Source organism: Psammomys obesus, unplaced genomic scaffold, assembly GCF_907164565.1.
Source record: "Psammomys obesus unplaced genomic scaffold, mPsaObe1.curated_primary_1811, whole genome shotgun sequence".
Taxonomy (NCBI): Eukaryota; Metazoa; Chordata; class Mammalia; order Rodentia; family Muridae; genus Psammomys; species Psammomys obesus.
The window spans coordinates 33,061,081-33,086,211 of NW_026585895.1; the positions used below are offsets into that span (position 1 = coordinate 33,061,081).

General features: G+C 44.0%; 1 protein-coding gene across 1 annotated transcript in view; it reads right to left on the bottom strand.

The window, feature by feature from the left end:
• The window catches only part of Kif5c (kinesin family member 5C), a 148,363-nt gene that overhangs the window by 64,803 nt on the left and 58,429 nt on the right, over positions 1–25,131 (bottom strand). Inside the window, exons 4-10 of the mRNA XM_055600296.1 lie at positions 19,756–19,860; positions 15,291–15,339; positions 14,957–15,012; positions 14,150–14,237; positions 11,016–11,140; positions 8,566–8,670; positions 8,069–8,217 (exon numbers count right to left, since the gene is read on the bottom strand). Of these exons, the coding sequence (XP_055456271.1) occupies positions 8,069–8,217; positions 8,566–8,670; positions 11,016–11,140; positions 14,150–14,237; positions 14,957–15,012; positions 15,291–15,339; positions 19,756–19,860 (677 nt within the window). The remainder of the gene's footprint in view (positions 1–8,068; positions 8,218–8,565; positions 8,671–11,015; positions 11,141–14,149; positions 14,238–14,956; positions 15,013–15,290; positions 15,340–19,755; positions 19,861–25,131) is intronic.

Here is a 25,131-nt window from a genome sequence, read left to right on the forward strand (position 1 = left end):
ATCAGGTAAAACGGTAAAATGTCTGAAAGAAAATACAGAGAATAAACCAGGCATGGCGGCCCACACTCTTAATCCCAGCACTCAGGAGGCAGAGGTAGGTGGATCTCTGTGAATTTGAGGCCAGTCTGATCTACAAAATGAGTCTAGGACAGCCAGAGCTATTACACATAGAAACCCATCTCAAAAAATCACAACAAAAACAAACTGAATAGAGAATAACGTCAAGACCTTGTATTAGGTAAAGATTTCTTGAATACAACATACAAGAAAAAACGACTATAAAATTTAGAGCCTCCCACATTAAAATGTACCAGTAAGAGAGCTAAAAGGCAAGTCATAAAATAGAAGGTACTAAAATACACACAGATACAGACTACAGAGTTAGCTGGAGTAACTCCTATAAATCAAGAAGGGAAAAAAAAAAAAAAAAAAAAAAAACAGGCCAAGACGTGAATGGGTAGTTCCTGAAAGACATGCCCAAAAACACTGCAGAAAGAAAACTAGGCATCATTGACTACTGAGGAAATGGAGATGCTTCTCCATGCCCAACAGAAGAGAAAGGGTAGTGAGTTTGCCTCTGATGTTCCACAGTGGGTATGGATTGTTACTGTAACTTTAGGAAAGTGGTTGGTAGCATCAGCTAAAACTATATCACATCCTATGACCCATATCTACTCTTACCAACAGGTCTGTTCACAGGCAAGAGATGCCTACGATGTTGTTGATAATAGCACCTAAGTGAAAGCAGTCTAAACAGCCACCAATAGCACAATAAATACATTCAATAGAATACTGTAGAACTGTAAACACTGAACTGCTACACCCAACAGTGTGAATGAATTTCCCAGACACAATGATGCACAAAAGCAGCTGGATAAAAACGGTGCTGTGTGATGGTATGGGTGTAAGGTTCAAAGGCCTGCAATTCCAACCCATGCTGAGTGGTCAGGATGGTGGTCACTCTTGAGCACAGAACACTGGGTAAGCAGGGGCAAAAGGGAGGTTTCTGAGGCAATGGGAGGTGTTTGTGTGTATCTGTAAATGTCTATACACAGTACACATTAAGTTTATGCTTTTTACCATGTGTATGCTGTATTCGATAAGAGTCAGTTACAGAAATAAATTTATATAGAAAGGCAACATCTCTCCCCCTATGATACATGTATCGTGTGTGTGTGTGTGTGTGTGTGTGTGTGTGTGTGTGTGTGTGTATTCATGGGTGGTGTATAATACACCTGCCAGAAGCCACAAATTGGACTCTGTGAGTTATTTTTCTTAAAAAAGGACAAGATTGGGAGGAGTCAGGTGTGAAAGGAGGATCTGAGATGAAACAAGGAAAGAGTTGGGGGTGAATATGATCAAAATTCTTTGTATGCAATTCTCAAAGAATTAATCCAAATACATTCTTTAAAGAAAACACACCAAATCCAAGCATTTCCATACCGGGGAACAAACCAACGCTACTGAAAGAGAAACTGAATTTCTGTGCCCAGAGAGTTTTTCTTAATAGAACAAATATTCTTCTGTTTAGGACCGTTGGAAACAATCTTGCAGGGTGGAATAAAAGATTCTCAGTCCTCATTTTCCTAAGAGACCCGAAGTAAAGCAATGTGGGATGGCTGCAATCTTTGTCCTTTTACTACGAACTCTAGCAATCTGGAGATAATACAGAACTATCCTCACTCCCTACCTTTTGCTATGCTGACTGCTTTTCCTCCTGTGGGCGTCCAGCCATGTGACATCAGTGTAGGCTACGTTGTGGGATCACAGAGTGTGTTTACCTAACTAAGCGGGTGGGTGGGTTAATAATAAGATCTCTTTTTAGTCGGGTGTGATAGCACCCATCTTTAATCCCAGCACACAGAGGCAGAGGCAGGCAGATCTTTGAAGGCAGCCTGGTCTACAAAGTGAGTTCCAGGACAGTCAGCACTACACAGAGGAAGCCTATCTCAAACAAACAAAAGAAACATTTATTTATTTTTTTTTATTTCATGGGTATGAATGTTGTTTGTATGTATGTATGAATGTATGTATATATGCATGCATGTGTGTGTGTCCAACATGCATGCCTGGTTGCCCAAGGAGACCAGAAGATGGCATTAGATCCCCTGGAACTGGAGTGACAGATGGCTGTGAGTTACCATATAGCTGCTGGGAACCAAACCTGGGTCCTCCTCAAGAGTAGGAAATGCTTTTAACTTGAGTCATATCTGCAGCCAGCCCTGGGTTCTGAATGGTTTTTACTTTGTTTTGAGCTTTTAATTATTTGCCTTAGAAATGTTTTTTTCATACAATATATTTTGATCATTCTTTCCCCTCCCCCAACTCCTCATAGATCCTTTCTAGCCACTCAACTTCATGTTCTTTGTCCCTCAAGGCCAGCAGACCTCCTTCTACACAAAGAACTACAGGCAACTAAGGAATGCTGAGAATGGGGAAAACAATGTTCTCCAAGGACAAACACACAAACTGGTTATCCAGTACCAAATGGAGAACCAGCCCTGAAAATACAAACAGGCAGCATTACACACGCTGAGCAGGTTATATTTAGAAATATATATGAATACAAATGTATGTAATAACAATTAATGAAAAAGAGGACATGAATTTAAAAGAGAACAAGAAGGAGTATATCAAAGGGTTTGGAGAGAAGAAAGAGAATGAGAAAATGATGTAATTATAATTTCAAAAGAAAAAATCAAAATAAACAAACTCAAGAGACAAACTATAAAAATGCCAAAGGAAAACAACAACTACAACATAAGCACACACAAAAAGAGAGACTTCCAGATACCACAAGGTTGATGCAGCTAAGACCTCTCAGAGCCTGTGACAGCACTCCCAAGACCTTCAGGAGTTCAGACCAAACAAAATCCCAGCACAGAGTAAAGGGGTAGCAGGCACAAAGTCCCACGTCTAACCAGAAAGCTATTTGCATTTGATACCTGCAAGGAGAGGAAAAATCAGTTTTCTCCAATGAGTGTCACTGGGCATATCAATCATACCAGGGCAAGCCAAATGCTCCATAGCTGGCCAACGCAAAATGGATTTTGCCTTGTACGCTTTACGCCAAGTCTAAAGAAACCTAAGACAAGGTCCACTCAGTACTTGTGGCTCCTCCAAGCACTTCTCACCTCTCTCTTCCTAACTTCTCCAGCCCAAAGGCTTCACCTCCCTCCCCCAGCATCTGTATAAACCTGACATTTCATCCACACACACTCTTGGTCCTCAGCTCCTCTCTTGGTCCACTTGCCTCTCTCCTTTTCCTCTCTCGCTCTCCTCCCTCCCCCACCTCTCATGTCCCAGTTCAGTCTGGATGCCCCCAGATGCCTTTGACTGAATGAGATCTCCCTCTAGCTACAATAAAACCCTTCTCCTCAACCAGACCTAGGAGTGGTCATGTCCTCATTTTCATTCACTTTAGAAACTGTCAAAAGGCTTTTGTTTCCTGGATCTTTTATTTTATTTTTTCCATTTACTGCCTAGCATCACACTAAAGATCATTATATGTAGATACATGGTAATTCAACATGGGAACTGTTGCCTGTGACCCAGATATGTGCCTAATTGCTCAGCTTAGCCTCCAAAGAATGCTAGTTAGTTCACAACCACACATGAACTCAGTAAGGTGGCAGGAAATAGGAAAGGCTCTTAAGACCAGTCTTATAATTTTGTCTGAAGTCTAACAGTCATACATTGCTTAAAAATAGGGTTTATTCAGAAAGGTGTCAGGAGGCATTGTACCAGCGTCACAGAGTATGTTTATACAGTGAAGATAGATTAGACACCACTAGGGTGATATAGTCTGTCACATGATGGCTTGTTGTTATGCAAACAGCATGGAAAGAGCAGAAAAGTCCAGTCGGATAGGGTGGGGACATTATCTCTATGTCACAGGTAAACAAGCCAGTGACCTTCTGAAGCTGTATTCTAGCTATTTACTAATCTTAACTGTAAGACCCTGTGATTAACCCTAAAGAGTGCTGACACATTTGCCTATTTACAGCTGGAACCCCAGCTAGCACTGAGCAAAAAAGCCTAGCCTGTGGCTCCTTAGTCACAGAGTCCTTATTTAATCTTGTTCTTCCCTAACAGAAGATCCACTTGGCTCATTGTGTGGATGCCATTATCATGGTGTTTTTTTTACAGTTCCTTGTGTTGCCTTTCTGCAGTGGTTCAAATACCACTTCAATAATATGTCATCTGGGTTTGCCTGGGTATCAGCTCTCTTCTCCCTCCAGGGAGAGAATGAGGCCAAGTTTTTTAAAGGCCTTAAAGCCTCAGGGAAAGACAGTTCCAAGTGCAGCCAACAGTGATCACGGGACACAGCAAAATTTCCATTTGGATGCAAACACTGAGATGGTTACATTAGAAAAGATTCTCTTAGAAATGTCTACTGAGGAATGAAAAGACAGCCACCTTTCTGCTCTCGAGTATCACCACCTTCCTGGCAATCCGCAGACCTTCCATCCCAGAATATCCAGTTCACACATGAAGAGGCTCACACATGGGCCTAAGAGGACTAAGCGTGTCTACTTCAATGGCTGAGGCTGAGCACTCATGCCCGACATGCTGAAGCCATGCCCATCACGTGCACTTACTTGAAAGAAGCCCTTCACGCATCGGACAACACCTACAGTCGGTGGCTCGAAAAGTCCCACCCTAGCCTGTTTCCTCATTGATCTCTTCTACTTACCTTCACTGGTGGCTGTGGTTCAAAGTGACAAGCACACTGGCTGTGTTTGGAGTCTCTTCTAACTACTCTGGCCTCCTTATGGAGCAGGAAGATGCCTGTTCTTGGCACCTCTCCCTTCAGCATCTTCCTTTGTTCTCCAGGTGTTCAAAGAGTATGGTGTTTGAACAAGGAGGCTCTAGACAACCTCACACCTTCAACACATAGAAGTCTGTAATGAATGCTCTACACAGGAAATGTTGGGAGAAAGAGGAGGAAAAGTAGGGGAAAGAGGGAGAGGAAGGAGGAGACTGAGGGAGAGGGCAGTGCTCTCTGTGGAGGGGTAGTCCAGTATTCATCTCCATCTTGTTTTCTAAGGAAACTGGCTCATGTGTCTGGGGGGGGGGGGGTCACAAAGCTAAGTCAGGTCCATGCAGCCAGCTGGAAATGTAGGCGCAAATGTGTATTCTGGTCTTCAGTTCTGGGAAACCCTAGGTTTTGCTCTTCAAGGCCCCTGAATGATCAGGAGGGCCACATTCATTACCCAGGGTCATTTACTTGACTCAGTCAACTGAGTACAAACATCAACCATCTAAAAAGTAGTCAGAGCATCATCTGGGTCAGTGTATGATTAAAGAGCTTAGCCATTTGGGTACAGAATTAACATCACAACTTCTGAGCTGAACAGTCTCATTTGCCAAGTAAACACCTATGCTTTCCTCAGAACTCACTTCCGCTCCAAAGCATTCTCCAGGCCTGGAAAAGGCTCCCTGCTTCTGAGGGGAAGTTAGTCATCGAGAGGAATTACAACTCTGACACCCAGTGAAGAGCTGATCTCTAGTTAAACTTACACTCTACAGTATCTCTTCCTCCAAGAGCTACAGTTACCGTACCGGTGTCCCAGCAACAGGCTCTCTCCAACAGAGGTGATTTAATTCTTGGTTTTATGTCAAGTACACCAAAGTATGCCTTAACTAAACTGCTCACTCTGTCTCTGCAGGTAATTTGTTCTCACACTCTTGTGACATGAATTTTACATGTACACTATTCAGTCTCTGCAGAACCCAGCTGTCACTCTGGCAGGTGGCTTGATTAAAATGATGGCATGGTTTCCTTCTGAAAGTAGTGCACACCAGGAGCACAAAGACTCCCGCTCTCCCTGAGTTATCAATCCCCTTCCCATTCAACATACAAACAGACTGAATTACTGGTGCAGAACCAGGACCCACTGATTGATGTGTCCCTCTGTTGGTGAAGGAAGAATTCTCCCCCAACCCCAATCAAATCAAGGAACATTAAACAGACTTCCAAGATAACAGGGTGATTTGAGTTCGTGCATCTGGAAGTTACAAATATCTCTTCTGAAAAAATGCTAGAAAAGTACTATGGAAGAGTAATTTAAAACCAAAGAATAAAATGCTAGAGGCTAAAAGAAATCCACACAAATGTTTTAATCTGGCTATTTGATTGCCAGGTATCTGGACTACCTGTTGCCCTCTAATGCACAGGAGGCGGTTTCTACTTTTGCACTGGCAGAGTGCTGGGCACTCAGAGGGCTAAAGAGACAAGCTTGAGGAAATGAGACTTAGACACCTACAGTCTTTAACAAAGGCTGGCTCGGCTCTTCACAGCGTGCCTTCAGACACCTGTGGACTCTGTTGTGTTCTACATCTTTAAAACATGTGCTGTTCTTTATTCAGGGCATGGAGCCCTTCTGCCCAGCAAAAAATAGACACTCCCATGGCATCTTGGGAGAACCATAGAACTTAGGCTGCCCAAGGTTCTGCAATAAGAGCAAAATGAACCCTGGTTATCTGGCACTTGGGGTAGATCCAGCTTGGTTGATACTACCTTCCCTTTCCTAGAAGCATAAATTGCCAGTAGCACTTCTTTATCCATTAGTTCCAGAAGTGAAATCTATTTCCTCTAAATCCATCCTTTATATTACAATACTGTTCCTTATTCTCAGTCTAGTATTATCCACTACAAGACCTCTCCAATTCTCAATACTGTTGGAGTGTTTAAGGTGGGCTTGAAATTAGTGTAGCCTCCTCTGTACCAGCAGCCCTTGGGCAAAGTGAAAACGGAAGCAATTCATGTCATCCCCCCAAAAGTCCTTGGAAGGAGCCACTTCATCTCTATGGCAAGGAAATGTGAGTGAGGCTCAGAGAAAAGGGGAAAATGGCTCAATGGCCAGGAAACAAAGGTGTCACCCTACCGCAATGGCACTGCCTCAACATTGGTCTATTCAAGGAAGTCATTTCAGAAGAAGCAGGGAGCCAAATCCAGGTTAAAAGACAGATGATTCTACAACATTTCAACACAATTATTATTTTGACAGCCCACAGCTGAATAATTCTCCATCCTGCTGAGGCTCAGAAAATTTCTATGATGTGATGCAGTTCAAGCAAGTTGTAGTAATTTCTCACACATATCTGCCCCATCTGAAACTACTTCTTGGGCATAACCATACAACACATACTCCCAGGACTAAAGCAGGGATGTACTGGTAAGCCCCGTTAACATCTGAGGCAGTGAAGGTCCACAGAGATGGCCATCAGCTGTTTGGCACTGAATGTAACAGTGGGAGGAGAACCCTCCTCTGCACATCTATCTGGGTTCAGCCCAGCAGGCACCAAAGATGCTCAGATCAGCGTCCCATGCTTAGGTGACCAACACCCCAAAACACAGCTGAGAAGAGGGGTCTGGGTGAGTGAACAAACAAGACTGAAGAAACCAGCTGTGGGCAAAGGGCCAGGTAGGTGAAAAGGAGTGTGTTAAGAAAGGCAAAGAAGGTAAGAACCCATCCATACCTGTGGACACTGCTTTAGCGTTACCAAGCACTTCATGCTTGCCCACCTACTAAAATTCAGAGGCAGGGCGTGTTGACTCAGGCCTGTGGTCATTTTCTACCCCTTTCCTTCACACGTATCTCAGGCCTCCCACCCTCAGGATTAATGCATCGGATTCCTTTCCTCCATTATGTATGCCTCTACTCTGCCTTTATCTAAGTCTCTGGTTGTTTTTATAAACAACTTTGCAATAGATTCCAAATTCCAGAATTAAAAGTGTTATCCACTATCTTCAGGATAGTGGATGTGAAATTGTATAGAGCTAAAGGTTAGGTTTCATGTCCATGAAGACCAAAAATAGTTGTACCATTGAGTTGGGTGCTCTGTTTTGTTTTGTTTTGTTAAACATTGTTCCTCTGGCAGGCACGTTGGTGACCGCTACTGAAAACACAATCCCCGTGACCTCAATAAATAATGCCTCAAGTTTACAGATCACCTGCTAGGTGCAATTTAATAATGATTTGCCTGGTTAACCATTGCCCCAAGCCATCCACATCTAAGATCTAGAACCCTGAGAGCATGGGTTCTGAGACCCCACACGCACCTCTGTCCAAACATCAGCGTGGACTTGGTCTCGGCTTCATTGAAGACTGAAGGAGAACAGCAAATGACAATCGTCGTTCTACAGTTTCCACCGAGAGAATCCTGGAGAATCCGAGTCATCTTGCTGTCCCGGTATGGCACATGTGTTTTCTATTTAGGAAGAGAAGGAGTATTGGTTTTGACAGCCCATTCAAAGAAAAACTACAGAAGCCAGCAAGCCAAACTTAGAAACATGTGGGATAAGGATTTGCAGCCAGGTCACCGGATCTTGCCAAAGAATGTCCATTCCGTGACCCATGTCATAGGAGGTTAGCATCACCATTCACGCTTTCTAGTGCAGTGGGTCTCGCAGCAACAGGCACCCCAGCCAGGAATCCCTCTACTCTCTTGCAAAGTGGAAAACGAATGAATGGCCGGGATATATGGCAGAGAGAATACACAAATCCCAAAGGCAGCTTCCCATAATACTATTTAATAGACGGTGACAGGATTACTTACTGTCCCTTCTGCCAAGGCAGAGATCACATTTCCAAGAGCAGACAGAGACTTGTTGATATTTTTAGCTTCATCGAGAACAGCTCCCTCGGCACCAGTTTTGCTGACCTACCAAAGAACAGAAAAAGCCGTGAGGACAAATGAGAGAGCACAAAGCAGAAAGCCCAACTCACAGAGGGAAAGTAGGCAGGCCCTCCAGGGAACTGTCCAGGGAACGACAGTAGGTAGGAACCACCCGGATCCCGCTGTCCCTGGAGCCAGAAGCTGAGGTCTCTCCTGCTGTCATTTTCCTCTCAATTGGGTTTTAGTGGAAGGGCTGAGATGCCTCAAGGGGGGAAACTGGAGCTACTTCCCGGGGAGACATCCATCCAGGAAAACCAGGGTCCACAAGTGTTGTCACCGTAATGAGCTGAGGCCTGGGGGCCTAGCCACAGCCTCCCAGTCAGGTGGGGTCTGGTGGGGCATAGTGAAGAAAATGTTTATAAGCTCCAGTCTCAGGCAAAGGACTGAAAAGATGGGAGGGGGCGTTATGACTTTAGACCTTCTCTAGTTGTTTCTGCAGCAAGGGGAAAGAGAGTGGAAGGGCAAAGGAAGGAAAGAAGGGGTATCTAAAAAGGCTTGAGGAGACGTGAAAAGACGAGAACGTGTGTGTGTTATACTGTAAATTTGCTTTTTCTTCTCCCTCCATGCCCAGTGCCTCCTCTGCTGTCTTAGTACAGATCATTTCACATTTACAGCATTTACTCCACAGACAGCGGGTTATAAACGCTGCCGATTTTTTTTTTAAGGAGGGGAGGGGATTTGGTAAGATTTGTCCTAGTTGCCTAGGCAAAAGCTGAGTAAACAGCTGTTCTCTTAAAAATAAATAAATAAAAAAAGGAAAGAGGAGAAATAACTTTAAACGGAACAAGATGGATTAAAATACATACAAAGGAGAGCCCATCTCACCCCACCCCAATAACAGAGGGGAATGTTTGTCCAGGGGCAGGGTTCTGAAAATAGGCCAGACTTTTGCCCCAGAACCATGGAGAGCAGCTTGTTTACAGACAGACATCATGGAATACAGGGCACAAAAAGCAGCAGCCTATTACAGGAGTTTTTAAGTGATCTCTAATTTGACAATCTTAACTCCATGAAATATTCGCAGCAAGGCTATCTATCAGCTTCCTTTGGCAGGCAAGGACGATGAGCTCACTGCCAGCCTAAGGGAAGGATGGCCCTTTGAAGTAATGGGAACAAAAGCCCAGGGCTCTGTTCTCAAGACAGTACATTCATACAGACTCATCTAGGGAAAAGGAAAACAAACACAAACAACAACAAAACTTAGAAGGAACACTTGAAATAACCTCCTAAGTACCATTAGCAAGAAGCACCCAATTGTCAGCAAGAGGCAGCTGCCAGGTGTATTTCAGCCCTAAACAACTCATCTTCACAAGGCCTTCTGTACCAGCCTGTACCCAGTAGGGCAGTCAAGTTGGTGGTCAGTCTAGAACTGAACAATGTGCTCCCTTGATCCTGAGGAGGAACTGAGAACATGGCCAGCTCACACTCACAACAATGAGATGCCCAGCCAGAAATATGCGATGCTTTCCCGATTGGAACAAAGGCAAGAAAGAGGACAATTCCCAAACAATGACTCACGTAGATGTTTGTGGCCATGGTTAGGAGCTTAGAGGTGTGAGGCGGTGACAATCACCTGCACAGCTAGAAAAACTGACTGAGCTTCAAGGCCAGCCCTGATGAGGACCAGCTGATGTCACAAACAGGCATTGTGCATACGAACTGGCTCTGTGATGGTGCCTAAAGGGGTTGTGCCCTACCTGAGCGTGGCAGTGGGAACATCCCCTGGGGCAGTGGAGGGGGCTGAGAAGGGAAGAGTGGTGATTCCGGATATGGTATTAGCTAGTGCCTGCGGGCACACAACAGAGTACAGTTGCAGAAAGAGGGTCACAATGAGACCAAAGAAGGCTTCACAACCCGGAGGAACCAGTCCCTCATGGGAGACCTGTTGCTTCAGACCCACTGCCAGTAGAACAGGAACAGTGGCAGAGCCCAGACTCCAGACCCTTCCTCAGCAAGGCAAAGCTGCAGAAGCAGGGCCACCATGCTCCAGGGGTAGAGCCCTTCCTAGCCTACTGGCGTCCACACAACGGGTGGGCTGCTATCATCCTAAGAACACCCTTCCCACCTTTGTGCAGCTGCCTCAACAGGCTAAGACGTACTTACACCTGCTGAATGCCATCAGCTACAAGCCTTGAAGCACATGCCTCTGACCCAAACAGGGGTCTTTCGGACCAGAGAAGAAAATGAGAAAGCAAAGAAACTTGACAATACCATGCCTCAACATTTTAAACCTCTTTAAAAACCAAGAAGTAAAAGGAACAAAAATACAACTGTATGCTTGAGCAAATAATAGGGGGAAATTACAGACAATCTAAATAAGAACCAATTACCTTTTCGCTCCCAGCCAAATCAACCAAATACAGCTTCCCACTGAGTTTTTTTTCAGTCTCCACATTCTCTTGTTTAATGTTAATCAGGAAGATACTGTGACTCCTAGAGCTGTGTTCATTCATGTCTGAAAAGAAAGACTGGTTTATTGCCCTACAGAGAACAAGTGAGCATAGGTAGCAAACCTCAGGTCTTTGGAGCTCAACCAATCAGGTCACTCAGAATGTATCTGAGGCCAGCATTTCTAATTTTAAAAGGAGAAAATATATAAATAAAAACCCACTCATTCTAGAGATGACGGATTTACAATGTCTTCACGTAACAAAGGAATTAACCTCACCCTCTAGTTGAGCAATTTAAAGTATTATCTCAGGGTCTGCAAGAAGCCCTATACCTCATACCCTACACTAATCTCACCCACCGAGAAGCCCACAGCTTCTTGCTGGTCCTGCGGAAACTCTCGGACTTTTTCACACGTAGTAGCTGATTCAGTTTGTCCTACTCATGTGTGTAGCTTTGGCTTACCAGGACCACCACAAACTTCCTTCAAGGAAGAAGAGGAAGACACACACCTCCATAAGCCATGTTAAACACACAGAGGCCTCACAGAGTAAGTGTGCTTCACTAGGTCGGGGTGCAGGGAAAGTACTTCCTTTTCCACCAGAGCCCGACAAATGTCCCATTCAACTTTCACGATCCCTCAAAAAGCGTCTTACCAGGTTGTTCCTAAAACACTCTGAAGCTTCCCATTTTTAAAAGTCACAAATAAATACATTTAGCAGCATTGCATGTTCCAAAGCAGCATGTAAAGAGCATTTGTTTCTATACATTACTAACAATTCCTGACCTGAAAAATTTGAAAAATGATCTATTACAATAGCAATAGAAAGGATAAAATATAAATAAACCGAAAGAAAAATAACGGATGTTTAGACAAAAGCTACAAAGTATTGCCTAAAAAATATTAAAGCAAATACAGATGAATGGAAACATAACCCATGATCATTCATTAAAAAATTAAATAGCATTAAGAGGTCGAAATTGGGGCTGGAGAAATGGCTCAGAGGTTAAGAGCGCTGGCTACTCTTTCAAGGGTCCTGAGTTCAATTCCCAGCAATATGTGTGGTGGGTGGCTCACAACCATCTATAATGCCATTTGGTGTTCTCTTCCGGTGAGAAGACATACATGCAGGCAGAACACTTATAAATAGAAAATAAATAATACAAATTTAAAAAAAAGAGGTCAAAATTGGGGCTGAGGAAATGACTTGAAAAGTTGAAGCTTTGCTATAGAAGCAGAAGTTTGGAGTTTGGACTCTTGGAAGCCCTGTGAAAGCTGGGCAGGCATGACGGCTATCCGTAATCCTAGTGCTGGGGAGAGGCAGAGACAGAGGCAGAGACAGGAGAAGGCCCAGAGTTAGCTGGCTAGCTAGACTAGCTGGAACTGGAAAGTTCTGTGTCAGTGAGAAAGTCTGCCTCCATAAAAATAAAATGTCAAGATCAAGCCAAAGAGCTGTCCACCATCAACTTCGGGCCACACACACACACACACACAAAGCATGCACACATGCACAGGTACCTGCCCATATGTGATCCTGCTCACACACACCACACATGCAAACACATTAAAACATATGTAAATATTGGTCAAAATACTCCATGCAATACAACTGTATCAAAATCTCAATGATATTTTCTACAGAAAGGGAAAAAAAAATCTACCTAAAATTTTAGAATTCTACAGAACCTCACAGCATCCTGAACGGCCCAGCTGATCTGGAAAATGAAAACAGGAACTGGGGGGCTGACACAGCCAGTGAAGCAGCTGCTGCAAGGGTATGAGCTGGGGAAGGTCTCAGGTCTCTGCTGGGGAAGAGGCAGCATTGTGGAGATGCATGATGAGATGTTACCCACAATGCAAATGGACTTTTAACAGCAGAGCACTGTTAAATACACTTCCCGCACTAAAACAGAAACACGACTCAGTGGGTAAGTCAGGATGCTCGCTGTCAAGCCTGACATCCATGTTCAATTTCTAGGGGCCCACATGTGAGGAAGAACCCACTCGCAAAAGCTGTCCTCTAATGTCCACATGCACCTTTACACAACCGTGCACACAGGCACACACACACACACAAATAAATTAAAAACCCTGGCAGAATAAGAACACTAATACTATCCTAGATGCTCAGCTCTGAAGCTGGCAGCCGATTCTGGTACACCGTGAACAACTCACAACTAACAGCTTAGGAAACTCAGTGAGAGAGTTTCGTGTGCATTCGGGTTTCAGGCAGAGGGAACCCATGTTTCCTACACTCTACGAGAGCCTAGGTCAGCTCTGAAAACTGCCAGGTACATGAGTGTCCTCTGACAAGCCATGGGGTGGGGAAGAGGCTAAGAATTTCAGTTCTCAGTCACAGAACTGGAGCCCATCCACAGAGGAGCATCAGACCAGGCTCTTATAGGAATGTAGACCGGTCATCAGCTACTGCCTGAGTCTCTCCACACAGTACCTTCACTCCTTTCCTCGGCGGCAGGCTTCACTAGGGGCAGCTGCCAGGCTTAGAGAGTTCTCCTGACACTTGGTCAGGCCTGGCTCCCTAGCTTCAGCAGCACATCGCATCTTCCTCAGCATCAGAACCCAGAACGTGGATGCCCTGCCCTGCCCGCACACCCTCTCCTGATTTCTGTTTCCTCCTCAAAGCTAGAAATTCTTAGTTCTTTCAGCTCTGTCCGAAATCATACTCCTTTATCCACATCGCTCTGATAAAAGATAGTGCTAGCTCTTCAAGGAGCCCCTGCTGCTCTAATACAGACGTGGAACTCCCTGAGACGTGAGCCATGTGCAGAAGTCGCCTGGCACATTAGCGTTTGGGAGTGTCTGCTGTGAGCATGTGTTTGAGGGACTTTGCTCTAACTCCCTCCTTGCACTTGGTAGAACGCCAGTGGTTTTTCCATGTTCGACATTACTTTTCAGGACCTCTGAGTACTCCATGCAGTCACGCTGCACGTGGGCCAGAGTCTGTCTGCTGCCTTCCCATGCAAGCGTCACATGTGCCTCCTTGCCCGGCCATCCTGCACACAGGGCAGACACTGGTGTTCTACGTGATGGTGTACACGTCACCACGTCACTTACTTGTTACAGCCACATGTCGGTTTGCTTTGCCTTCATCTATCACATCCATGACCTCCTCTGGGCTTGACACAAACCTCTCGGTACATCCCTGCAAGAGTGAAAAGCAGGTCAGGCTGGCCACTGCAACAGAAAGCAACAGCATTTCAAAGCAGCTAAACAGCTTTTTTTTTTTTTTCCCTAAAGGTACAGACAAACAGAGAGGCTGCAATGCTGACCAAGAGTGTTTCTGCCTTGCCTGGGGCTTGGATTCTACATTAAAGAAAAGCATGAGCTAGCCCTGGGAAAACTGGATGTAAAGCTGGAGGAAAAGCCTTTTAAGCTTGTGTTCATACCCTGTAGCAATGCTTTCAGTAGGCAGAAATTAAAGGAAGAATAGCTATGAGAGGAGAAGAAATGAGGAAGGTACTTCCTCAGCTTCCATCATTTCATTCCAGCCACCATGCTACAACAGACATCCGCTGCGGTACAAAGCATAAACCATTGCATTCAATCCCAAAACCTCTTTAAAAGGAGCAATACTATATAGTAATATTTACATAACAGCTTTCATAAAGAGGGCTGGGTATACTAGTTCATAGCTTATACAGGAAGCACTGGGTTAGATCCTCGGTGTATATATATATATATAATTCACAAACAGGAAAGCTACAATACAAAAGAAGCTGAGTGTTGATTTCTATAGCCACATCCATGATATAAGGCTCAGGGTTAACGATGCTTTTTGGATACTCTTTATAACATCTCATATAATAAGTATTTGGACAGAGACTAGAGAAATTAGCTGCATCAACACAAGTCTTCTCATACCTTTACATAGGGGACTCTGTTTTTATCTTCATGAACAGCCAAGTTGGTCTTGGATACTGTAGTGACAAAAATGATGGTATGCAAAGAAGAAAAGGAAAGTTAAAAATCCTGTGTTGTAAGAAGAATAGTGATGGTTAAAAAAAAAAAAAAAGAATAGGCAAGCCTAATCCTTTCCAATTTGCAAGTTTAAGCTGTAGCTGAGAAGAGCTCACAGCCTGAAGGCAAACATCACTCTAAGTTTCCATCAGCTGTCCAGGCAGAAGTGCCCTAACTCAGCTCAACCCCCCCTGAACTTCAATTATCAAGCAAACAGCCAAATTCAGGTGCAACTTACCATCAAGCAAGTCTCTTATTTTGTCCAAGTAGATCTCAAAATAGGAAACCTAGTAAAAGACAAATTGAAATTGGAATAGAAATACCATTATCACATTTCCAAAACATCGCTATTAAACTCACAAAAGCTATTGCTGTGGCTGAGAAGACCCCAAGTAGCAGGTCAGAGTCCTGAGCACTGAGCTACTGCCAGCCCTCACGTGTTTCTTCCTGCTTGGCCCTGTGATCTGCCCATCTGCCAAACATGGACCACTCGCTAGCTCCATGCTCTGGCTCCTCTGGTCTCCATCCAGGTGTTCCTTACATGAGATGCTAGACAGACTCTTACAAGAGGACTCAGTTCTGCCTTAGCTGAATACCAAGCAAATGCCCGTGTGTGGTAATAGCCACGAGAGAAGGCATCCTGAACAGGTGTTGCGCCAACATAGTAGACCTCACCTGACTGCGTGATGCCACAGCCTTGTCAGATCCATGCAAACAAAGCTTACACATTAATATGAAGGAAGCAAGGAGAGTTTAATTGAGGATGCTGGGAACTCCAGGAGCTCAGAAAGATACCTGGGAGAGTACTGATGAAGGGACTAGCTTTGGAGTCTGTGAAGGGTTGGAACAAACGGGGTTGAATAAAGACAACTGGCCAAGTGTGGGGGCATATGCCTATAATCCCGGGTCAGAAGGCTGAGTGAAAGGATTGTCAGAAATCTAAAGCCAGCCAGGGCTACAGAGTGATAATCTTTCTCAAAAACCAAAACGAAGCAAAAGACTATAGAAGGAAAAGGAAGCCTTCAAATAATTATCCTCAAACTTCAGCCCAACCCCAGTCATATCAATATCAGCTACAGAATTATGGAACCCTGAAAACTACTGCAATCCTACTGAATCAGAGTCTCAGACACCAGAACCCAGAATTCCCAGGTGACTGGTCTGGTAGCTGAAGTCATGAGATGCTTAAACTAAGAATGAGATCTGAGGAGTGTAATGTACACATAGCCTCAATTTCCTGATCTGGCAGATGAAGCCATCAGTCTTTAAGAAGTGAAAATTTCTTTCCAGGCTTTTCCACACTGTTTATATCTGACTCTTTTCTCCCACATAAACTTGCCATAATACCCACTAGCATCTTTGAAATATAAATAAGAGAACTGGACAAAAAAAAATATAGTGATCCACATCAATTGTAGCAGTCCCAAAAGATCATATTGCCTAGTGATCTATGATGCTTACAGAATGATAAAACTGTCTTACAACACATTTCTCAGGATATATCCCATCATCAGGCCAGCCATGAGTGTAGCCGTACAGTTGTAAAGCTGGGCTGTGCCTGTCAGAGGAAACTTTAGGACGGGACCAACCCTACCTCTGGTTTGGGAACCCTGAAGACTCCTCTACCCTGGCACTAATCTTTATTCTGACTCAGCCCTGGCTTATCAGCTTTCGTGCACTGTCACCTGGAACCCCCCCCCCCACCTCCCCAGTTCCAGGCAGCTTTGCAATCACTGCTTTGACATCTAGTACCTGGCACCTGCTCCTGGCTACCTGTACCTCTAACACCACCTGTCTGTTCATCTGCCAAACTCCTCATTCCCATCTCTCTGGACACTCCTACCTGACGTTCAGAAGTCTCTCCTCTCAGTTCTTTGTTTCTTTTGGTTTGCTCTGATTGTCTAGAGTTTTTCTTCTGGGGCTTGAACCCAGGGTCTCATGTATGGAAGGCCTCACTCTACCACTGGACTATACCACCAGCCCTTGACTGTTCTCTCTAATCTTTCAAGTGGCTACATTCCCACTGACCAGTCCTCAAAGCCCAATTTTAGTCCCCTCTAACCAGGCTTTCCCTGCAGCCAGCCTTAGGGTGGTGCCAAGCAATTTGAATTCATGATTGTCTGATTGCCATTAAGAATTTTTACCACCTCTGAGATTTTTCTTAAATGTGTTTCATGCATGTATACGATGCATATTCACCTCTCAGCTTTGGTGATCCCAAACATGTGATTTTACTTCCACAAATTACAGAGAAAATTAATTACATCTAAAAAGCAGTCCTGAATCCTGCACTGCCAAGCCTGGCAATTAAATTCCTGTTCCTGTTTAATACAAGCTAAAACGGAATTCTGATTTATTAATTTAGGCTTCTGTTAGGTGTCAAAATTCATTTTGTTAATTCAAATGCTTTGTGAGAGCAGGCAGAAGGAAAACCAATAGGCATTGTTCAGGGGAAACAACAGCATGATCAGAAATAATGTTCAAAACCTTTGTGGGATGCTTTAAGGAGCAGATTTTCAATATTGCCTTAACCAGGCCTCTTTTTGTTTAGCCTGATAGCATGTAAGTTCAGAATGCAGAGTCCACACAGATAACTTGTTCACTTACAATTCTTTTCAGTTATATTTTATTAACTCTGTATCCCAGCTGTATCCCGCTCCCTCATTCCCTCCCAATCCCACCCTCCCACTTACAATTCCTATTAATAGCAAAGCAAGTTCAACTAGAAAATGCACAGTGGGAGCCTACACTGTGAGATTTAACTGTAGAGACTGAAGGAATATTCTTCCCCTCCTCCTACCACCTCATGCCAGCGCCGTTCTTAATCATAATAAGATTCTGACACAAGACACTATTTCCAGGGCAGTAATTGGTTTAACATCTTATTCAGGATTATCACTTAAGACCGCTATGGTAGTTTAAAGTGTGTCAGCATAAACAGCCTTAAAGAAGCACTAAGCTTCTAAATCTTGATCCCATCAATGTAACAAGCTCTGTATCCTCAGACGTAAGGGAACCTGGCTAGGTTCGAAGAAGCAAGCTTTCAGCAACAAAGAGACAGGATGTAACTCATAATTCTGCAAACAGCAGAATTATGGCTTTTTGAAATGTTAATTTAGGAATAGTTTGTTGTAGAAATAAATAAGAGGAGAGATTTAGCATTTGTGATTGCTGCACTTATTTATTTTGTGTGGGTGTTGGGAGGGCCCGAGGCCTGGTGCGCATGTGGAGAAAAACTTGTGGGAGTCAGTTCTCTTCTTTCACATGTGGTGCTCAGGGAGTAAACTTGGCTTGTCAGGCTTGGTGGCAAATGCTTGTACCCACTGAACCATCTCGCCAACCCAGAAGGAAGAAAGGTACCAAGTATCAGTTGGTGCTGAGACCTATTTGTAACTTGGATCATCTGTCTGAATTTCAGCTCCCGCATCACTAACCCCACTGACTCGTGTGCACTAAGGTTCAAGCCTTCAGGACAGTCTTCCCACTCACCATCCACTCCTCACAGCCTTTCTCCTTCCTGCCCTTCAACCCCTCTGCCCTCAGAGATGGAGAAGCAGACATTGTGTGTATCTGGGAACACAGAAGCAGGGCAGGGAGTGCTCTAGGCTAGCCAGTCATCTCCTTCCCAGGAGAATGCAGGATTGGAAAGATGGGAACCTTCAACAAGGGGCTGCATGATGCCTAGACCCTCCCCAAAGAAACAGGGAGAGGTAATCCAGAACAAAACAGGCTAGAGATGGTGGGAAAGAGTAGTGATGCAAAGTAAGCTTGTTGGGGGGGGGGGGGTGGAAATAGTAAAGATTTACATAAAGCCGATAATTATACAATTGGAGAATATACTAAACTCCACAAAATTATATGTTTTTAAAGGATCAATTTTATGCCATATGAATTCTATCTTTTTTATTTTTTTTAACTTAAAAAGAAAATCTAGGGCTGGAATTCCCTGATCTCCACAGCCTGTTCCACACCGGCCACACAGTCACTACCTTATGATGTGTCTCTCATCATAAACAAGTAGCCTTCTGGAATTTACAAGTAAGTTCAAATTTTATGATTCAGTAGAAACAATAATAGAGTAGAGGACTCCCTTAAATTCAAATTTAAGCAAGAGTAGCATTTCTGGGTTAAAATAAAATAATAACAAAGAGGAAGAGAAAAAAAGGCAAGAGAATACCCTCCCAAGACTTCTCAAAGGGGAATGAATGGAAGTTGGGGTGTGCATTCCCTTTAAGAGTCACAGTATGTAAGACAGCATTTGAACTTGTAATATGTTTAGCACTGGCCAAAAAAGTATTTTCCAAGTTTGTTCTGCCATATAATGCTGTTCTCTGGCAGCTTCCCTATTGGTAGCACAGGGGATTGTGTTCCCTGAAACTCACATTGGGGAATGCTGTCCTAACCCCCAGATAGACATATTCCTGCACTATCTTCAGAAACATATAGGGAAAGGGGGAGAATCTAGGCGATGAGTAGGATGAATCCATCCTGGGCCTTGTATTTTCTTTACATTCCTATTTCAAGCAAACCATTCCAAAAGCTTAGTACTGACCTAAATCATTAACCCACCATAGAATCTGCTTCCTACAGAATGACACTTGAACTAAAAGAAACCACGTTGTACATCTATTTAAAAGGAGAAAGACTGAGAAACATCGCTTGGGGCCTAGTGTCCTGTCTTGTTCTTAGTTAAAAGTACTTACCTTGATATGAAACTCCAGGTTCTCATCCATCGAATAGATGTGATCAAAAATATCGTGTGCAATCCTCGGTATAATACCCATAAGCTGAGGGTCATGCAACTTCCCCTATGAGTGAAAAATACAAACACAAGCAGTCAAAGGAGTGTTGGGAAATGCACGGGAGAGGAACTGGAGTCATCCTTTTTCAAATAATGTCATTGCGTCTGTAAAATCCAAGCAGACTGTGTGGGTCATGTCTGGATCCCGTGCAACAACCACAAGTTTCTAGAATGATTTGTGTGGAAGGTAGAAGTGGACATTAGTCCTGGCTCAATCCAGGGCTTCTTAAATAGAATGTACAAACAGGAAGCAACCACACAAAGGCTGTTGGCTCCCTGGGGATTTCCTGATAACTCAACGTGTTCCCCCTTGTATCCAGCAGAGGGCCTATCCTGGCCTATCCAGGCCTGCCATCTCCTGCTCCGTGCAAATTTACACAAGCAGTGAAACGGTAAAAAGGAAGGTGAGCAGGTTTTAGTTTAACTTGTAATATTTAGAACTTGGCCAGAAACAAATCCAGATAAGCTAATGCCAAATAAAATCACATTAAGAATGGACAGACTTAATCACTGTTGAAAACTTTCTAAAATCCTTACTCTCAAAGTGTTCTCTTCAGGATCTCTTTGCAGACCAGCCAAGAAAATCCATTCCATTGATCACTTTTTGAAATCTATAATTCTCAGCCTGAGTTGTTCTATTTCTTTTTACTCCTTTTAATAATTAAATATACTTGCAGGGTATTTTCATTTTCCTTTTCCCCACTTTTACTTCTTTTACCTAGTAGGTAGAGGGATGAATACTCTTTGAACATTACTTAATTCACTTTTAATGCCCAGAATTTCTTTTTCTATCTATGAAGACTCTAAAGATAGGCCACGAGTATGGAGATGTGGAGGGCCCTGGAATCACTCCCTATGAGAGGAAATGGGAAAGGCAATATCCTCCAAGTCCTACTGAAGGGATTCTGAAGTACTTACAGCCTTGGCCTCAGTGTGGCCTTAAGGTACACAACTACATCGAATCTTCTCTTAATCCCCCAGTCAAATGACTATTCAAGTCCTCTCCCATGTGGTAAGCAACACATCTGCCATGAACACAGCTTATAGGTCTACAGAGATGGTCTACCTGAAGTTTTTAGACTTCTAGGAAGTTATAAACCTCTAGGAACAGTAACACAAAAGCCAGTGTTCTCCTGGGTATGGATATGCCCAACAACTTTTACAACTTCAACCCAGACACCTGGCCCAGTGCCTTGAAAGCCAACTTTGTTTTTTCCTCAATCATCTCTTCCCTTCAGATCTTCATCACACAGTGCCCTCCTAAAAGGAACCTCCAAGTCAAGATTTGAGTTTCCAAGTGCAAAAAGCTCCCATGGACAGAGGCATTAAAGACGTGCCACCAAGCACTTGTTGCCACAATTTCTCAGCACATCTGACTCCTGACTTCCTGCTCTATTGATAGCAATAGGAATGCAGAACTTGGAAACGCCTGGCTACTCTCATATCTGGCTATTCTGGCATGCTGCTCTCTCCTATCAAGAACAATCAATCAGATGACGTGTTTACATTCTATTTTAGTTTGGTTCTAGACACACTAAAAATAGAGTTGGCCTAACACTTGGTAGACTTAGCAAAGTGCTTTCTGCATAAAATTAGTGTAGAGTTGGATTCAATAGAATACAACAGGTGTTCCCTGGCATGGGAGAAACTCACTACATGTTAGCACTGCAACGTTCAGCTCCCAACAGGCCCTCACTAAGCTGGGGTGGGGCTGGCTTGACCTAAGATGTCATAAGATAATGCTCTACTCCAACCATATGTTATTGTAGAAAAACAGCCCCAAATACCTGAGAGTCAGGGTTTCAACCCTTGATCACATTTAAATCACACAGGCCCATCATAAACACGAACAAGACAGACCACAGCCAGGAATCCTACACTGCAGAAACTATCTGCAAAAATGATTCCTATGATAAAAAGACAGATTTTTCTTCCAGTTAAATTTCACTGTCCAACTCAGCCAATCAAAAGTCTCTTCTACCCAAACCTCTAGGGCTCTTGAATAATCCACGATAACCCTTTAGCTTCTTCTCAGTGGCGACAGCCAGAGAATAACTGGTAATCTAAGAGTCATTAATAATTGATTCAAATGTGTTTTCCTAGGTGGTTCTCTTCCAACAGACCATCTCTTATTGACTCCTGACTTAAAACTAGACTTCTAAAATAACCTGGGGCAGGGAGTGTGATATTAAATAGTATGCATGTGGTATGGCAAATGTATATGCACATGTGGAACAGAAGTGTGGCGTATGACAGGGTATAATGTATGTGAGATATGTGTCTATTTGCTGTGGCGCGGTGTGAAGAGAGATTTATAATATGAGGGGGTGGGTATAATGGCTATGTGTGAGATACATATATGAAGAGGGTGTCTGAAGGGTATATGTTCTGTCTGTGTGGTGTATATGGAATGTGTGGGTGGCATTTTTATAATCAGGTGAAGTACCCCTGCTCCAGATGAAACATACATGCAGAGATATAATGGGACCACCAGGCTATGAACAGAGGTGAATTCAGTGAACAGAAAAGCTCTTCCCGCTGAGGTAGTAGAGATGGGTTCCTTGGGAGACCTTAGGGTGGGCAGGATGGTTGAGATCTAGGCTGAACAGAGGCTGTGGGCAACAGGGGTGAGCTGACAGCAGCAGAAATGGGAACTGAGACCGGGAATGCCCTCTCAGAGACAGCCACTGAATCATCTCTTCGGGATAAGACAGGCACAGGAGAGAGGGATGAGCTGCTGTCTATTGTTCCTCCAAGGGAGTAAACAGAAGAAATGCTTTACAGCTGTGTTCTGTATGGTTCTCTTCAGAAACATGCCCAACTGCATACAGCCTTCCTTGAGCAGGTACGAAAGGAGAAACAAGACACGGTCCCCTGGGCACTCAACAAGACTCTCTTTGTTCTCTGCCAGTGGCCTCCTTGACTTCAATGGTTTCCTCTGACACCATAGATGGAAAAGCAAGAAGCCTGTAGCATGTGAGAGCATGCATTCTTCATTTTGCTCAGGATCATTAGGCAGATTTGCCAAGTGGCTTGAAAGACTAAACCATACCTGTGGCCTCCAGATGTCCCTCTAAACAGAAAAAAAACAAAAAATCACCAGGTGTCTCCAGCAGTCTCTCTCAGCGTGCTGAAGAGGACCACTAGTGCTTGAACCAAGGAACAACCCTTCCAAGCATCACACCAAGCGATGAGACAAATCCACCCTCGGTCTGTCTGCAGCAGCAGCCAGCATCCACTCTACCAACCTGCATGTTCTTCTAATAAGTCCACCTTGCATAATGGTGCCTATCATCCTCAGGACCAATACTGCCCGGTGAGTGCTATTTTACCTAAAAATCCCCCTTCAATGCAGCATCATGAGGAGTTAGTCTTTCCAGTTTACGGACGATTATGCATTGTTCTCTTAAACAGAAGATAAAGGTAACACCACTCTGGGTGCCAGACCCAAAATTTGGAGATTAAAAAAAAAAAAAAAAAAAAAAAAAAAACACGTTAAAATGTGACAGCCTGTTCACTTGGAAGTTAACATCCCCTCTAAATGCCTTTTGAAAGATCACTGTGTGTATATAACTAAATATATAAAACCCTCCGTTTGGAAGACAACCCCTGCAGAGCGTTTCTTATTTAACTACGTTCCAGGGTCCTGAATTTCTGTTTGCTACCTTCTCTAACTTCAGCCCGCAGCAATCCATTCCCTCTGGCTTCCTCTAAATAGAGCTCTCCCTTCCTCTGGCTCATCAGTGCCCACAGAGGAATGGGACCCAGCACGGGGCTGCGTGACTCAGAGACTGAGCCAGCTCCTTCCCAAGGCAGGCAGAAGTCACAACAAAGAGAAGCAACCCATGACAAATGACAAATACGCATCGGTGACGGAATTTGGGGAACTCAGATGAGACCAGCGTGGAATCCGGCTCCTTTCAGGTCCCTCAGGAGTGTGCTCAAGGCAGGTTGTGTCGAATTTACACTGCAATACACCAAAAGCCCAAGAGCCTTTAATTTTACAAAGTGTTGCCAGAGCAGAACAGGACTGGCACCTGTCTTCCCTGTCACCTACACCTACTTCTACAAAGTCTTCCTCTGCATGGGAGTCTCTCTCAATGGCTACAATTTTTAAGTCTCTGACATTTAGCAAACCCTTTACATTTCTAAACGATAAATTAATCCCAAAGTTTAGAATTCATTCTTGTAAGCATTCCCTCATAGTTTGGGAGATTTAAATTAGGAAAGGGCTTTTTCTTTCATGTTACATATGCCTCACTAATCTTCCAAAACCTAAAAATTGACGGGTTCCCTCTTGGCATCCCAAATGAACATGCTCTCTCTCCTTCTCCCTCTCCGTCTGCTCTGTCAGTCTTCCCATCCTCTGTCTTCAGATGAAGGGGGGCTGGAAAAGTATACAACTGCAACTTCACTAGTGCCTGCAGGGTCAAGGGCCTGCGGCCCCTTAAGAGAGAGGAAGATGAGGGGTCGCAATGGGGCATGGAGACACCAAGGCCATATCTTCTGGAATGCATGCTTGGGCTGTGAGGTGTGAGACAACCGGCTGACGTAGTCTGTGTATTGGGCAATTGTCCCGATGGAGAAAAGGTGGCAAATGAGCCTCATGTTTCTTTAATGTGCACCGTTCCCAAACCACTTTGTCTTCTGCAAAATGGGCAAAAGAAAGTCAACACCACACGGGAACGAGATTCCCCGGCACCCCCCCCCACCCCCCGCACTCAAATCAGTACCCAGAACATCAGAGCTCCGAAGATTTTAGCCTCCTGCCTTTGAAATATCCTCTTCAATAGGAATGATTCATGAGCTAAATCTATTCTGCAGCAGCGGTCTCAGTGCTGGTCCCAGGAGGGATTCATAAATGAAAAATCCTTAGCTTCAAGGATTAAGGATTCATCCTACCCTGCTGCTTCTGAGCTGAATTCTCCAAACTCTCTCTGTGGTGCTGTTTCTCTCCTCTGTGAGGTGGGCCTAGCTTTTAGACCAGTGGTGGTCACCCTTGCTAATTCTGTGGCCCTTTAACACAGTTGCGCGTGTTGCAGTGGCCCCCAACTACTTCGTAACTGTAATTTTGCTACCATTGTGAACCGTAAAGCAAATATCTGGTATGCAGGGTATCTGATCTGTGACCCCTAAAGAGGTCTCCACCCAGAGGTTAAGAACAACTGTTTTAGACAAATTATCCAGTACAACAGGCCTTCAGAAGTTCCTGCTTAGATATACAGATAGATTAGATAGATAGATAGATAGATAGATAGATAGATAGATAGATAGATAG